The following is a 17,696-nucleotide window of genomic DNA, read 5'->3' as shown; positions in this document are numbered from 1 at the left end:
TTTCACACTTTTCTGGACATTGATTTTGGGGTGGAGTATCCCTTTAAGTACTATATAAATAAACGTGAAGTGACTAGACTTCAGTGTTGGAGTACTGAACTGCAAAGCTTGTGCAAATCCAAATTGCTGTAATCAGATGCATTCTTAACTGCTGCTTTCTCACCGCAGTCAGTTTTTGCTGTTTTTATTACATTATTAAAAGGAAAGTGCACAGCACGTTAACATATTCATCCAAACGTAACTCAGCAGCATCTGAACCATAGACAGTAAAAGAAATGGACACAGCGACCCCACAGCGACTCAATTGAGACAAGTGAAGCCCATTTTTAGCGTTTTTTAGCACTTCCGTTTCTGACGCGCAGACTCAAACGAAGCTTGACGACGTCAGGAACCTGTCTGCCAGATGTAAATCTTCTAAGTGGCTGTGCCTGCAAACTGCCATCGTTAATCTTGCAGAGACGGCGAGCTTGAGCGGGGAGTTCTTTGTCGTGAGTGAGCAGGAGTAAGTATTCTGATGAATTATTTTGTATAGTATTTTAAAATGTAACACCAGTACGCCATATTACGTTAATTGCCTGCGAGCTTCTCCTCCTGTCTGTACGGTAATGCGACAGAGAGCCGAGTGGTTATGACGCAATCGTTAGCCTATTTTTTACAAAAACTGTTTATACGGGGCCATAATGTAACATAGAAGGTAATGGAGCCCTTTATACATTGTCGTGTATCTTTAGAAATAAATAATGGACAAACGGAGTCTTTAAATGCCTCAGATGTAAAGTTATTCGCTGTCAAAGTGACGCCAAAATGAATGGGAGTCAATGGGAATGCTAACGCAAGTGAAGTTCTGCTAAAAGATGGCAGCCCCCACCCGACTTCAACTTCCGGTCGAGTTCCTTGCCCCCTGATCTGAACAGCTATCTTCTTCTGTTGAATTGCATCCAGGAGGGCTTAATTTCAGTCTTGCGCTACAGTGCCACACTGGTCAAACAACAGTATTGCAGGCTCATACATTAGGTCATATGAGATCAAACAACTGCTCTACAAAAAATATTTGTAATATTTTTAAACGTTTCAGCCCTACTTTTTGATAGCTGATGCCAGTGCTGACAGCCGATTTAAAGCCGATATATATGATATCACACCACCTATTTGAAAAGAAAACATGCTGCAATAAATTATATAATATTGATAAAATTACAAAAAAATAATTTCAAAATTAAATCAATACAGAAAAATGTTTAACTTAAAAAAAAAAATCAACCTGTAACAAACAGATATTTTGTAATCCTATTATAGTAATTTTCACAAATAAAGAAACTGTTAAAACATAAAATAAAAATGAAGATATATTATGATATAAGACCAGCTAATACTCATTTTAAATAACATTCTCAGTGCTGTCAAAATAAAATTCCTGCATCATTTATCAGCCTGTCAAATAAATAGGCCTAACCACTACAAGCCCACATTTCCACTGTCTTTCTATGGTTGAAATCAGGGGCACTTGAAAACATATTTTAAGTTTAGTCACATCCACCAGTCACATAAAACTGACAGTGTGCTGCTCTCTGCAAACCATTCTTATTCTGTTCTTCAAAGAGAAGCTCTCAAAAAGGGCAAACCACTCAGTAAAAAGCAAACCAATAAAAGGGGAAGGAGTAAAATACATACTAAAAACATTTACACTGAACACCGTATGACATTCTTGTTAAAACAATATGCATGTGCAAAACCAAGCACTGGATTTTAAATGTCAAGATTTATCTAGAAAGGAACTCTCGCCTCAATTAGGAGGATTTTTTTTTTTTTTTTAATCAAACCACAAATTGAACTCATGAATCCCAAGGTTGCTAAATCAGTACTGGAGATGGTCACTAGTTATTAGCCCATATAAGAACATGGGGAAGTCAGGAAGTTCCAAGCATGCAAGGCTTTAAAATAGACCCCTGGGCCTTGTCTTCAGGTGGAGGGCTGGTAGTGGCTGTTCATTTACAGCAGCAAAGATGTTGTGCTTTTGCCACTACAGACAAATATAATGCACTCCAAGCGGAAAAGGCATCTTTAGCACCATAGATTAAATAACCATAATTTTAGCATATTTCAAGTGCATGCCTGTAAGTGTTCAGACACTGCAAGTGCTCCGCTTTCAGCAAGCATCCTCTATATGTGCAAACCTGTAATAATAACCGGTGAATTCTAAAGGACTCTTTGATGCAGGTCTGTGGTTAAACACACTGAAATACATTCTGGTAATAGATAAAAATCAGTAGACTATGATCTCAGTATGCTAATTTCTTTCAGAACTTCCAGATGGCTGGGACTTGAAAACACTTTAGCATTCTGTTATGGTGATGAGTGATCGTAAGCGGCACTGAATGATAAACAGCTTTACATTTTAAACACCTTTTACAAATTTCACCCACTTAAGGGTACTCCGATCTCATTAAGGTAAGAACAATCTGGAATTAATCTAATCATCACAGTTCTAGAGACACACATTTGTGCCCGACTGAAATGGGAGCCCTCATCCTTACATATTGTTTATAGAATTAAGGTGACAGAAAGGAATGTTGTCCTATATACAGAAGCACACAGAAATCACACTAAATGTCTGTATCAACAGGTTACTGAAGAGGATTCCCTTCATGAACTCACATTAGCCTTGATTAATGCTTGCATCTTACAAAATTCACTTTTTTATTATTCTAAATTCTATTCCAAAGCATCAGGCAGCTCCTGCTGATTTCATGCTCTCAGATGTGCAGCCAACAAATACGTTCAAATTTTTTCCCAGTTCCTCCTCGCAGCCATTCAAGAAGAGTTTTGATCCTCTCTCAAACCACACACTGTAAAACCCAACTCAATTTAATTGAGGAAACCAGTTACCTCAATTCAATTAAGTTTAGAAACCAACAGTTATGAGTACTGTGAACTATTATCATTCATCTCAAAGAAAATTTCTTTAAATGTAATTTAACTTCATTCAATTATTGGTTTTATAACTGAAACTTAATTTTATAACACTGTCTCATCTCTACTAGATGGCAGAAGATAGCTATTAATCAGGCTAAAGCACACATGTGCTAATATAACAAGAGACTATATCAGCAGGTACCAATACTACCGTATTTTCCGGACTATAAGTCACACTTTTTTTCACAGTTTGACTGGTCCTGCGACTTATAGTCAGGTGCGACTTATTTATCAAAATTAATTTGACATGAACTAAGAGAAAACATCACAGTCTACAGCCGCAAGAGGGCACTCTATGCTGCTCTGTGCTCCTGTAGTCTACACTGAAAACATAGAGCGCCCTCCCGCGGCTGTAGACGGTAATGTTTTCTCTTAGTTCTTGGTTCTAAATAAATGCGACTTATAGTCCGGTGCGACTTATATATGTTTTTTTCCTCATCAAGACGCATTTTTGGACTGATGCGACTTATACTTAGGTGCGACTTATAGTCCGAAAAATACGGTACTCACAAAGTAATGTAGAGGTAGTCTTAACATGCTCCACTAAACCAAAGGCTTAACTTAAATACCTGTATAGTTTTGTAATCTATACAGATCTAGTGAACTGACACTCCGATCATTGACACTCCAAATTGAGATTGTAGATGGAGTATCAATGGTCCATTCGAAAGACAGGTGGAGGTAATGCACTTATAAGTCTGCCATACGCCATAAAAAAAAATATGAAGAAGATGCCTCACGCCCTGCTGCTGAGAACACAATCAGAAGGATGCACTCAGGAGAGTTCTAGCGGTTCAGTTTCATGCACAGACCGATTGTTTTGTGTCTTTACACATCAATGTATCATCACAAGCCGCGGGGTTTCATTTGGTTTTAGTTTTATTGTATATTTTAGCTACGATTCCAATCCACTTAGATTAAAAGACTGACAGACTGCAACGGTTTGACTTAATATCAGTTTGTGTTCTACTGAAGAAACAAAGTCACCTACATCTTGGATCCACTGGGGGTAAGCAGATAAACATAATTTTCATTTTTGGGTGAACTAGCCCTTTAATATAATCAATTATTGAGTTCACATAACTATTAAGTGCAATGAACTTTCAGTAATATTCGAGTAAAATGAACTAATTTAATAAACTTGACTGTTAAGTTTGACAGTGTGCCATTTTTCTTAATCTGAAAGAGGCTGACAGTCCTAACACAAGTGACTGAAAGCAAAGATCTGCAAATATGCATGTTTAAGATGTGATTGGACAACCAGTTGTTGACTGCTCCTTTGTTCACAGCACGTATCAACCGCTTTCAATTCAATTACTTTATGAATCCTGAAGTCTTGAGGGGGTCGGTTTCTTATAAAATGCGGTTGTGTAACTCTTTCCTATACTGACACCTCCTAAATATTTAAGATCAAATAAAACTCTCTAAAGAACAGCCTAATCTGTGCACAATGCATAGAGTGATAACCTTTTGCTGCATTATTTCTTATCAAAGTAATCATACTGGGTTAGTAATTAAGTAAAAAAAAAATCATAATGACCTGTATATTAATCATACTCTGGACAAACAGCACAGAGAACATTGCAAACAGATATATGGGTGTCTTACCTTTGTGCTAACGATACATAAACAGTCCATTCTTCAGTGTGCGACCTCTCAGCATCTCATTCCAGCTGCTCTAATCCTGTCGCTAAAATATGCGAATGTATGCATGAAAGCATTGCTCGTGCGACAGGAACTTACTCTCAGTTGAGCAAACAACGTACAAATCCACATACTCAAAGAAGTCAAGTCTGCATCACCTCATGCATCACCTTCCTTTCCGCAGCAGTGTGTCGGGGATGCTGAGGAGGAGGACGCCTGCACTCATATTGACGCGCGTTCAGAGTTGATAGGAGCACCACAGGGAGACCAACCAGCATAATGTGCTCCCCTCACCTCTGAACGCGCGCACTCCAACAGAACGTCACTATGTGGGTTAAAACGCCTCTGCCCTGCAGTTTCAACTTCAACCATTGGACTTTACGTTTTGAAACAAAAAAATAAAAATCTTTGCAATGTTCCAACTTCGTAAACAGGGTCCTTAAAATTCCACACACAAATCACAATGACGGTGATAAGCAAACAACAAGACATAAGAGCTGAACTGATTCGTGTTAAAAATCAAATAATCAGGATTTTTTTTATCGTGTTATGCTGAGATATTATGTATACATGTTTTTTTCCCCAATTAAACATATGAACCTAAAAAAAAAAAAAACAAGTATACTAACAGAGAGAGAGAGAGAGAGAGCTTTTTTTTTTAATATGGTTCTGTAATATCAAGAAAGCTAAAATCCTGAAGTGTTAGTAATAAAAAATACAATGTATTAAGCATGTTATGCTATTTCATTAAACTCTGAAATATTTTTCTGATCATTAAATATTTTTCTAGGCATGTTATTCCCAATTCCGGTTTCATGCTTTGAAAATCAGAGTGGTGAAACAAGTTTGAAATAAATAAAACATCACAAAGCTACATCCTCTGTGCCAGTGGAGACATTCAAACACTCATCTGATTCATCGGAGACTCAATAGAAATAAGAGTTTTATGCATTGTTAAAACACTTTCTATTTATGGCACATCAGTTCCAATCCCAACAGAAGGAAAATCTGCCCCCACTCTAGAATGTGAACAACAATTTAAATGAAAAATGCATGACCAAAACTTATCAGATTTAAAATTATATTATCAAATAAGATAACTCTGAAAAAAATTCAGCATTTAGTGTCTCAGAACTGCAGTGTAATATTTAAGAGTAACACATTTAAATCTTTCAGAGGTTTAACACTTCACACGCTCAGCATCATCAACTTTAAATTACATCCTCAATTATCTTTCAAGCTCAAGTTTAACGAGTACTGGATGTCCTGAAGTAGGTTCACTAGAGCTGAGTCATTATCATGACTTCTGAAACTGACATCATGACATGACAAAAGAGTGTCTCTGAATTAGGGTTGTGTCGATAGATGATTGAATTGTGTATCGACGATAGTCAGAGATATCGACATAAGCAGATTTCTCTGTCGATAATCAAGACGATATTAGGCTCATTCTCCTATTAAATGTATTAGATTATAATAATAATAATAATAATAATAACTATTATTTTTATAAGGCTGTTTATTATAATTCAGCTATCAAACTGCCCACCTATTTCACTTCATCACCGCATTTCACACGCACACACAAAATATTAACAAGGCGTCAGAGCGAATTTATCATCCATAGTGGTTCTCATGTAGTCCTTCTCTTAAAGACTGATCACTTAACTTATAACACTCACTATCTGGTGATGACGTAGAGGGACTATGTGAGAACCACTATGGATGATAAATTCGCTCTGCCGCCTTGTTATTATTTTCATGCACTCCAAACCATAATGTGATGCATCGTTTCGGCTGTTACAAAGTCTCCATCCACAAACAGATGTACATTGTCTCCAGATATAAGGGATTTCATTACACTTTAACAAGTAATCTGAACGGCCAATATATGTGCAATTTTTTAAACGAGCCCTCACTAACTGAGTTTAATGCCACCGTCATGTTAGAACGCATCTCATTCTTGTTTCTGTGGCGGTGCGTCGGTCTCGTCATGAGGCGCGCAGTCCGGAGTGCTGTATGACTGATGCATCAGTTCAATTAAACTTACTCCAAACATATGAACTTTCCTGTTTTAAATACTTTATATTTAACGTGTTCGTTTATGTCCAATATTAGTGTTAAACTGTTGGACTTTAAATGAAATCTACTATTGATTTTCACCGTTTACGGACTTTACAGAACATTTAGACTGATAACTTCCGTGCACTGATGCGGCAGATTTGTCACAGGATGCGTGATATGACAGTTGTTTCCGAATATGTATATACACTAGCTGTTTTAAATACAGTATTTTTATATTTAACGTTAGTTTATCAGTATGTTTGAAAGTATATTTTTTCGATTATTGATGATTCCATAGGCTCTCTCTCGTGCACCTGTGAGGTTTAAAACCCCAAATAGTTATGCTATGATAGGAACAAAGAGTCTCTCTCTTGCTCCACCCGGGCATGATAATATTGTGTATCGTCGATCTCACGGGCTGACGATATGACGATTTGAAAAATAACCACATCGCCCATTGAAATAGTTCCTACGTACGCAAAGGAGTAGTGTGTGTCTTTAAGCTAGTTTAATTTCATAATTAATCTGTTTTAGAATGAAACACTGCATGAAAAATAACTGCTTCCACAAGAATAAAACCACACCAACAACTGTCATAAACACCAGCAATTACTCAGAAACAAATAATGACATTCTTAAATACACAACCTGCATACAGCAAAGATGCACCGCTGAGAGGTATATACATCAATGTTCTGCTTACCTCTTTGATTTGGGCATGGACGCTGGGCACAATTTCTGTTGGTCCAATGGTACTGGGAAGGCCAGTGAGATTCCATTCATTAACTGGAGGAAAAGGTTCTCTGGTTTGAAGGCTTGACGACTCTATGGGCTTATTCTCATTATCCTGGAGGCTCACTTCATAAAATTCCTGGATATCTGAAAGAATAATGAGGTTGATTAGTGAAATACATGTTATTAGTAAGCCACCAACAGAACTATAATCACTAAAATGTCAAAATCAACGATTCAAACTTTTATGAAAATGCAGATTTCACATCATTTCCGCTTTGATGCCTTACTAGAACAAATTTAAACCCATTTTGCAGATACTCATTTACATGGCCAAGTGCAAATGGATAACAATGAGATCCATCAAAAACATGAGCAAGTGTAAATGCATTAATGATGTTTAATCTCAAAATTGCAACCTGTATATGTCATCAAGTCTTAACATTGCAAGACCGGAATTTGTTGTAGCCTGACACTTCTCTTAAGTAACAATGATAAAATTACTGATAAAATAAGTACTACTGCAGCCAGAGTTAGATTTCAGATAAGCCAGCCCAAATTGAATTCAGATAGCTTCAGTCTTACTCTCATGCGATCAATCACTACTACAAAGAGTCAGTGGCGTCACACTCATTTTATGTGTGGTGTATGTGCATGTGTGTGTGTGTCTGGACGTAATCTTTTATTCAAAAATACATTAAACACATACAAATGATGACTTGAATACATATGCTCCATTTTCAATTACAGTTCAGTTGTTTATTGTTCATGAGTCTTCAAGTCAAAAAGTCTATCTATCAGTAATAGTCCTGTAGGGGTAACCAGATGGTTGCTGGTTGGTGTAATTGACCAATTAAGTAAGCCATGTTGCTATGGGGTGATTGTCCTTACAATACAATACACTTTTTACAAGTTGCTCTGGATAAATGCATCATGGATAAACAGTTACTGACTACTGCTACTAAATTTTACACCAAAAATAATAGCTGCACCATGAAGGATTGAAACAGCAGAGTCCAGGCCAAACTAAATGTTGGGAGTTTAAATCATGGAAAAATAATGGTAGCGATGCGCCAAGTTGTAATCGTTTGAACACAGCAGAACATTTACTGAACAGAGCAATGATGCATTTTAAATGTCTCTTAATTAAGTACTGACAGACTTTAATAAGTATGCGCCACGGTGCTTTGATTTGTCCAGTGGGGGATATAAAGAGGTTCTAAATTGCAATTGGGTAGGCCATACTACACTCAAATCTGCTAAAATATGGCACAATGTACTATATTATTATGATGCATGTTGATTTTTTTTTACAAGTGTTTTTGCTTTTAGAATTTTGAACTTCATTGCATTGTGTCTTAGATGATGGAAATGTCTGCAATATTAATAGATAAATGTCCTGGCAGAAAATGAACAGTACATCTTTCATTTTTAACAGTAGGCCTACTTACTTTTTGAAGATGCCTACTAATGTCAGTGCAATGATCAGCCAGTATAAAACAAATAGACAAAAACATTTCAAGTTCTTTTTATAGCCATTTCTGGATATGTTATTTTGGCCTTTTTTAACAGTAAAAAAAACACCAATTTCCTCTTCCATTTTATCTTAATTGCATAAACTCCCAAAAGAGCCTACTTAAAAGGGAAACTCAAAGGTTTTCCCCAAATTGACAAAAATTATTTGGACTAAATTCCCAGCAAATACAAGCCAAGCCGATGGAAAAATAGGTCAAATAGATGAAATACTTCATAACTATACATAGAAATAAAAACGAACAGAACTTTCCAATCCTAAAACTTTGTAACTTTTTATATTGTATGTTTCTTTTAAGAATAAAAACTAAATATTTAAATTGCAATGTGCAAACACCTTTATTTGCAGTAGAATAATGGGGAAAAACACTGCTGTGATACATCATTGAAAATGCCAAACATGTCAAATGATGAAGTCAAACCTGTTCCATGATCTTAGCACAACAAGACACGTGTTAAGAAACTTCCTTGAGGAAAACCTGTTTGTTCTAGCACCAACTTACCTATAAGAGCCTGGAAGAGTGTACTCTGAAATATATTTATGACTCTCTCAATCGAATGTCTGAGATGAGGGTCTCCAGTCTGACTGAGTTTAGTTCGGTATTCCTCCAGAAGCTGCAGTGCTCTCTGAGCATCTGAAAAACACATTATAAAAACCCTGCTGAGAAACACTGGCCAAACACAACAAAGTAAAAATATATATTTCAAAATATATTCATTATACATTATGTCCCATAACTTATATACTGGCTACACAGGATTTTGAATAATCACATTTTAAAGCAACCTTACCTTTCTTTCTCACTGGCATGATCAAGACTCAAAGATTCAAAGTCCCACAACTGTTAAAGGGCTTCTGCTGTAAACCATTGGAATGAATGACTGATCACTTTCACTTTCAGTCGCGTCACTTTGATTTCGTAGTGATCAACAATCACCGGTGATCGCTGACCGGGTTAGACTGACATGTGAAAGCTCGATTTCAACAATCCTCCAATCCAATAAAACTGTTAGCGACCACTTCACTCACAACCCTGTCAGATGCGGCAGGACCCTGTGGATACTTTCATGCAACTCTCAACTTTGACAAACTTTCTGCAGAACGAATGAAGGGAGTAAATCAGCAAATCGCAGCAAAGTGCATTACAAAGATTTGGAAAAACTGATTCTGAACTGTTGCGATGGAAGTGGCAGAATAGGCAGAAGTATTAATATTCCCTGCTGAAGAGCAGATAAGGTTCACTCGCAGACGGCTCCCGTTCCTTCCCGGCCGGAGAGTCTTGGATCCGATCCGCACACGTCCGTAATCGAAACTTCTTCAGCGCACCACTTCCTCTTTCTTCGAGTGTGCCCGAAATTCCCAAACTTTCCTGCAAAATGGCGACCTTGATATGCAAACAGATCACATGATCTACTGATCTCCTGCCTTCCCTCTCTGCGCTCAGAGGAGTCAGAGCTCAGGTTTCTTCACTCAGCTGCTGCGAGAAAGCAGCCGGTGAAAGAGCTCTTTATTAAGTTTATCCTCACTTTAAGTAATGAAATCTGGAGAAATTATATAAGAACCACAGAACACCAATCTTGTTTAAAGTATATGAGCTTCCTGTGCTAGTACAGCAGAATATATGCCTATATGGTTGTTGTTTCAATTTATTTTAAACCCACAAAGCAATTATGAAGCATATCTGTCATTAGCATCTCATGATATCAAGACTCATAATCCATCAGCCTGCTTCTGTTGATGAAATGGCTCAGATTGAGGTTTATAGTCTCCTGAATGGCCAACTGGAATAATCAAAATCCTGCTTTACTGATTGTCATCGGTATATCAGCCAGAAGTATAAAAATGAAAGACGAATTTGTCATTTTATTACACATGACTAAGTTCCATTTTTATGATTTGAACGGAGATCCAAGAGTGCTGATATTTCGTGGACATTTTACAACTTTTTAATTTTTAATTTTCATTAAACAAGAGAAAATAAATGACATAACTGATTAATTGTTATTTGATATGAATAACTTTATAGAACTTAATAGTAGGCATAGGGACCCCAAAACAATAGGCCTATGTATTTGAATAAAATGTTCACATTTGCCTGCTTTAATGGAAAAACTGCACCCGTTACATATTGTATGCATTCATTCACTACTATTTAGTGTTTTGTGAAAATAATTAACATATCTTTTCTCTTTTTTTTCCAGATTGAGGCAACTTGTCATACTGTTTTGCATTGTGCCATCCAATCTAAAGCATACTGTTCCAGCAAAGACAAAGTCTGGCTAAAACTGGCTTTTGTTAGTTGTTTTGATGTTTGAAATGGCTTTTGTCAGTTGACTCTTGTGAAGGGTGGATGTCGAGTCACAGGGTGCTGTCACATTGCCACAGCTTGGGTGGGGTGAAGTCTTTTTTTAAACGCCCGTTCGAGTCAGAGGTTATTTTCCACAGCATTTCAGAACCAAATAAATTATGCTATGAATGACTGTATGAGCAGAAAATATTCACAGATTTACAATGATCCATTGATGAAAACTGTGTACAAATTGAAAGCCAACTGAATACTGTGTCTGAGGAGTTTTTCCACAGTTGTGACAGATACTTTTGCCGCCCACACAATTCGACAAGCCTTGACTTGTTGTAGTGTCTTGTTATGCCTATGATGAATGTGTTCTTAGTCTACAAATTCTACTATAGTGTTTCTTAGAACCGGATTCCCTTAGACTGTATAACGGCCAAACTTCTTGTAATAATAACATAATTAATTTGATGTTATTAAGTACTTGAAACCCCAGTTCACCTCTAATATGCATGTAGAAAATCCTTTCAATTTCTTAATGATTTATAGGAAGTTACTTCTTGATTTCTTCTTGAAAAAAGCTCTCATCCTTCGCTGACTTTGTACAATTACAGTTGCACACACCCTCTGCTTTCTTTGGAGGCGTGTTAAGTGAAGAGCTTTGAAATGGAATGCATGGCTGTAACCGGACCTGAGCACTTGTAACCCTTCATACTGAAGCAGGGGGCTTTACATCACATGGACTGTCTAATAATAAAGAGCATTTTAAAACACTATTCATCAAGGGTATGTATAAGATTCATACATAGATCCAGAATATACATTTCAGACTACAGACCACCCACAGTCTGATCTCCAGACACACTCAAGCAAAAAATGTCAAGAGCTGGCTGATACTGCAAGATTTAATCTGATTGGCTGGTGCTACACAACTTCTGGGATTAGTTCAACTGGAAACAGGGTTTACAAGGTTGATGCAATAAGTGCTTTTGAGGAATAACCCATTTCTGGGTAATCAGTTGCAGGTAAAGCGTATATTCCAGAACAGATATTCTATTTTGTTTTTGAGCATGTCTGTGAAACAATCTGGATTTATTACTTTTAGACAGACAGAAATGCTGAATCCAAGTGACAAAATGTGCTTTTATTTTATGATGGGGTGTGGGTTTCTGTTCAGCTGGGCCAACACTGCCATTCAATAGTTCTATAACCAGTCTGTTATTTTATATATCATAATATCAGATGAATCCGCAGCATGATTGGTCATGTCAGTCAGACAAACTGTTTCTATAGGTGGTTCTCGACCCAGCCTTTTTACTTTATACTGATAGATAGTCAAAAGTCTGGCTATGTGAGATTAGAAGCCGCTAACTTAAAAATGCCCTTTAACATACATTTTCTATGTAAATGCACATCAACAAGGGGAGTGTGTGACAAAGTTAACTATAACAGTGCTATACAGCACTAGATCTTGGTTTTGAAGGCTAATACACTGTGTAGTTCCCTCATATAAGCCATAATATTTATATTGTACTGTAAATATGTTTATTGACAGAAACTGGGAGGATTGATTCTAGATGTTTCAGGAACAGCATGTTCTTTAATAAAAACAAATTCCAAAAATGGAAAATAAAAGAAAACAAACATTCAGTTAGGATTGTGTGTGTGATTTTTAAAGGCATTTTAAATTAGATTATTTTTATAAAATGTAATTTAAAAAATTGTAAGTTTTCCTGCAGTCTCCTCAGACCCCTGATTAAAAACCACTGTTATAAAGTATACAGCAATTATCATATGTGACTGTCTCATTGAATTGTATAGGCAGGCTAAAATTATTCTTGGCAACCTGGAAGCAATTAATCACACAACACTAATGATCCCAGTCAACGAATGCTAAGAGATTATTGTCATCTCATTTTGCACTGGCAAATTGTTAATAGCTACAATAGTGTCATATCTGATACTAATTTCCATTAGAGGCACGTTCAGATTTTCTGCTCTCTGAATACATCTTATGTGATTTATACAAACCATCACCCTGATGATTATTACCAGATACATTTTTATATCTTCATATTATATTAAATGCATGATTTGTTTCATTAGATTAATAGTATTGTAACAATTGATGGACTTTCACCTTCATGGTGAACTAAATAATGCCAATTTTAGACATTGTTTTGAAAATGCATGAATTTTTGACTAGGCTTATTATATCAAATAATAATTTGACTAGTAACAGCTATTGATGTTTGTATTACTTATTGTAGCATGCCTGAAGATGGCAAGGTTTGAATGCTAGCAGACTCAAGAATAATAATAATCAAGTAATATACATAAAAATAGTATAAAGTATTACATGATCTGTTTAGGATATATTTATGTATTTTATTTCTATAAATACTTTATATTGTAATAGGTTTGATCATTCGTTGTGCAATGGTCTCTTGTGTTTCTCATTTATTTATAAAATCTTATAACTTTATATAATTATAGTTTAATTACCCAGTCAAAAAAATTCACGTGGATACATTAAGATAATACAATATATGGAGTCAATATCCATTCATCCGTTCACTTGTTTGCTTGGCTGCAGGAACCTTGGAGAAAATGTTGAGTTGTTAATTAATGTGTGTGTACTGACACCTTGTGGATACATTAATGCAGTTATTTGACTGTTATTTATGGTAGGCCTGCAGTACATATGTTAGCGAATCAGTGTAGCAACAATTAACGTCCACTAGATGGCGATAATAGCCTTTAATTGTAAGAAGCACAACCACAAAACATCTTACTGCGTCTTAAAGTGATACCTTATAATTGTTTAAATCATTGCTGATAATCCATTGATACAACTTAAATACAGGTGTATTGTGAAATGATTCATTATTTATTATTTTAAATCATACACTGGCGGTGGTTGAGGAGATTCCCCCCATGTAAAGCACTTCGAGTGCCCAGAAATTATATAAATTTAATGTAAGGAATGACTAAATGTTACTATTATTATTAAGTTAGCATCCAAAAAAAGTTGTTTTCCTTTGTGACAATTAGTGCGTACCACACAACGTTACAATGTGTGTATTTACTAAATGTTCAGTAAATATTATTCCTCAGAAATAAAACAATACCATCCTGAAAAAAAGTCATATATCATGTGTTTTCAGTTTTAAAACAGTTTAAATTTTCAGTTTAAGTCTTTTTACTTTTATAAAAAATGTTGGCATATATAAATATGTAATTAATATATAACATATATAATCTTTTAATGCATATATGATTTTTATTTTATGACAATTAATTGTTAAAGTGCAATCTATATTAGTACTGAATCTCAATTTTTAATTAAGGCTTGACTGTGATTCCTAAATAAAGTTCACACATTTGCCATTGCTATAAATTGCTACATAAAACGCACATTTATATTGGTCCTCGTTGGTGATGACTAAAATCTAAAACAGGTTTTTGAAAACACCACAAGGTGGCATGAGAGACTTTAAAGCAGCTTCCACCCACAGCCTCTGTAGATTCTTGCTCTGTTTATTCAGAAGCAGCCAGATCACTAACTGGACTGAGAAATTCACACAAAGAGAAAGACAAAGAGCTGACACACTCACTCACACTATTGTTCTTCAATGGATTCCTGATACAGAGAGGTGAAAATGACTGACCAATTCAAATTTGCACCATGCCAATATTATGATATCCCAGGATGCCTGCGCTTGGCCTTGGGATGATGCATTGCATGGATGGAATAAAGGAAGCAACAAAGAGTTAGAGCAGCACTTCTGTCCAACATGGATTCTACTGGAATAGAGACTCTTGGATTTCCACATTACCAATCAACAGAGGGACTTACTAATGTCTTATTGAGAAGATCTGTGAGTGTTGTCAATGTTGCATTTAAATGATTAAATATCCAAATGTAATCAACATGATAAACAAATTGTATGTTACATGAAAAGCCAACAGTGTAGCCAGGTTTTTATAATTAATTTTAGTAATACATTTAAATGCTTAATTATACTATAGCCCACTGACCGATATTTACAGGATGTTAAGAGTAGGAAGAGCAGTGTTAAAATCTTTCTAACAATATTCCCAGGGGTGAGAAATCGAATGATAAGCCGATTTAAAGCCTTGTTAGCATGAAGATTTTAAAGGTGCAGTGCTTTTGATCCTTACTGTCACAGAACTGCACAGGGACTCAAAGGCTGAGGATCCAAGTGCAGCAGTTTATTAAAGGGTAAACCACAGTCATAGTCAAAACAAGCATGGGGGTCAAAGAGTTTAGAGGCTAACATACAGAGAAACATACAGAATATCAACAACCAAAACAAGACCAGAACCAGGTTAAAAGTCTAGAATTGACACATGCAAGACTTTGCAGTGAGTATGTGGCGAGCAGGCAGAGTTAAGCTGGCACTGTTGCTAACATGAGTACTGATGAGTCTGGGCAAAGGATTATGGGAAATGAAGTCCAAGACTGAGTGACAGAGGTTAGGGATGGAGTGCCCTCTGATGGTTATCAAAGGATCTCCAGCTGGTGATCGTGACACTTACAGATGCTCTGACTGTAATCATACTTTTATTATGTAATCATACAAAACATTTTTTTTTTAAGTGATGCTCTCTAGAATGCTATTAATGATTAATTGTATTTAATTACCAGACAAATGATTCTATACTACCTGTCACGTGCATGCCCTTGATAATCTGCTTGTGGACACATATTGCATGTGCAAATGGTGGAATTCTTTTAGACAGTCTGAACTCTATTGATCTCTGTACTCCATTGAACACAGACAGTCAACAATGACCTGCATGCAAAATCAATGCACTCCAAATGTGTGCTCACACAAAAACCGTGGTTAACACATCCTGCTATTCTTGGTTTAGCTAGCCTACTGTCTGATAGTTACACCTTCACTTAATAATAAACAACACTGACAAATCATGCACAAGACTGCCATTTATTAAGACATTACGCAAGACAAATGTACATATAGAAACATTAGCCAGCAAAATCATGTAGACATGATTAACTTTTGGTGGTTCTCAGGAGAGCCCGTGCAGGTCCTATCTTTACTTTTTTTTTAAAATCCAATTAGTTTTATCATTCTTAGAGTGACACCCTTACGCCCTAACCTCATTCCAGTCCATGAAAAGCCCTTTGAACCTACAGAAACTTGAGCACATATAATGCAGCATTTACTTTTGGCCCTCTTCCCTCAGTAGTAAAAAATGTAGACACCTCTAGCTATACATAATTCAAGCATAATAATTAGCTGAGCTTGTGCTGAGTTGAATAAATGAGATCATTTGTTAAAACAGTTTCATTTAGTCTATTTTTTCTCTTCTTTTCAAAGATGCTGTCTACAAGCATTTTTAAGAGAGTTCATTAGGCAAGTGTCATCTTGTATGCTGCGGTCATGGCATCTTTCTCACCACATGATATAGAGAGGGTCCACCTTTTTGCAGGTTATTGCTTGTTGCAAATGAATCATTCATAGACCACAGAAAAAAAAAGGAATCTGGAATTGATCCAGCTTCTTTAGATCTCCTAGATGGATCCATTTCACTTATGCTCCCTCATTCTAATTCAACTCTAGAAGTTCCCAAACTCTCAGTCTTGATCTTTTTTCCCTGTGTTGTTGAAAGCATGATGGCCCAGAACCATGTCCGTCTGTTGTTTCCTCTGGCGGTGTGTCCACCTACTTGTGGCACTGATACTTTCACTCCCTACTTCCCACAAGATTTTGATTTGCTGCTACAGTAGCTCATTAAAACCGGCTTGTTTTGAAATAATTTAGCACACACCTATGTCTTAGGTAAACAGACAGAATGGTGTTTTTCCTACATATAATATGACTAATATGCAGTCTAAGGCCAGATCAAGGCTTGAATGGCCACTCTTTCAAGTTCTGGTTTTGTGCACGTTTTCCAATATGTGAAATGTTTTTGTCAGACTTCTGTTAAGCTACATAAATGCAATTAATGAAATACTTTTGTAATCTTTAAAATGTCTGTATTTTAAACAGAAATGTTTAAAAATGCATATTTTATAATAAAATCAGATCACTTTTCGAAAGGGTCTGTTAAAATGACTATATCCAGCCAGTAGCTAAAAATAGCTTCCAGTATTTAAACTTCAAAGTTCAGTATCACTTGAGCTTATCATTTCATTTCTAGGACTTTGTGATTTTGATCTGCTCTACAGAACCCTTATCATGAGTGCTACATCGAACTCTTAACGCACAGTCGACCTACTGTACAAATGTGGCGCCTTCTTACAAAAGAAATGAGTTTTAAAGTAATGTACATGAATTATCTTGATTGATTTCCTAATAAACTTTTTATGCGCGCACACACACACATACAAACACAGTATATATATATACATAAATAATTGTGAGCGATGTGGCCTAAAAATGTGAAATGAAAGAATTCACGCAG

At 36.1% G+C, this 17,696-nt stretch overlaps 1 protein-coding gene across 11 annotated transcripts in view; it reads right to left on the bottom strand.

The window, feature by feature from the left end:
• Positions 1-10,341, bottom strand: part of LOC128015600 (disks large homolog 1-like) — a 112,683-nt gene extending 102,342 nt beyond the window's left edge. For 6 of the 11 annotated variants that reach the window (XM_052599549.1, XM_052599550.1, XM_052599551.1 and 3 more), the window contains exons 1-3: positions 9,739-10,331; positions 9,450-9,581; positions 7,385-7,560 (exon numbers count right to left, since the gene is read on the bottom strand). In XM_052599549.1, coding sequence (XP_052455509.1) covers positions 7,385-7,560; positions 9,450-9,581; positions 9,739-9,757 — 327 coding nt within the window. In that variant the 5' untranslated portion in view covers positions 9,758-10,331. Of the gene's footprint in view, positions 1-7,384; positions 7,561-9,449; positions 9,582-9,738 lie in introns of all 11 variants that reach the window. The other 5 variants (XM_052599554.1, XM_052599558.1, XM_052599555.1 and 2 more) reach the window with 2 other exon arrangements.
• Between the last annotated feature and the right edge of the window lie 7,355 nt (positions 10,342-17,696).

The sequence above is a fragment of the Carassius gibelio genome, chromosome A6 (genome assembly GCF_023724105.1).
Source record: "Carassius gibelio isolate Cgi1373 ecotype wild population from Czech Republic chromosome A6, carGib1.2-hapl.c, whole genome shotgun sequence".
Lineage (NCBI taxonomy): Eukaryota > Metazoa > Chordata > Actinopteri > Cypriniformes > Cyprinidae > Carassius > Carassius gibelio.
This window is presented reverse-complemented; position numbering and strand designations above follow the sequence as displayed.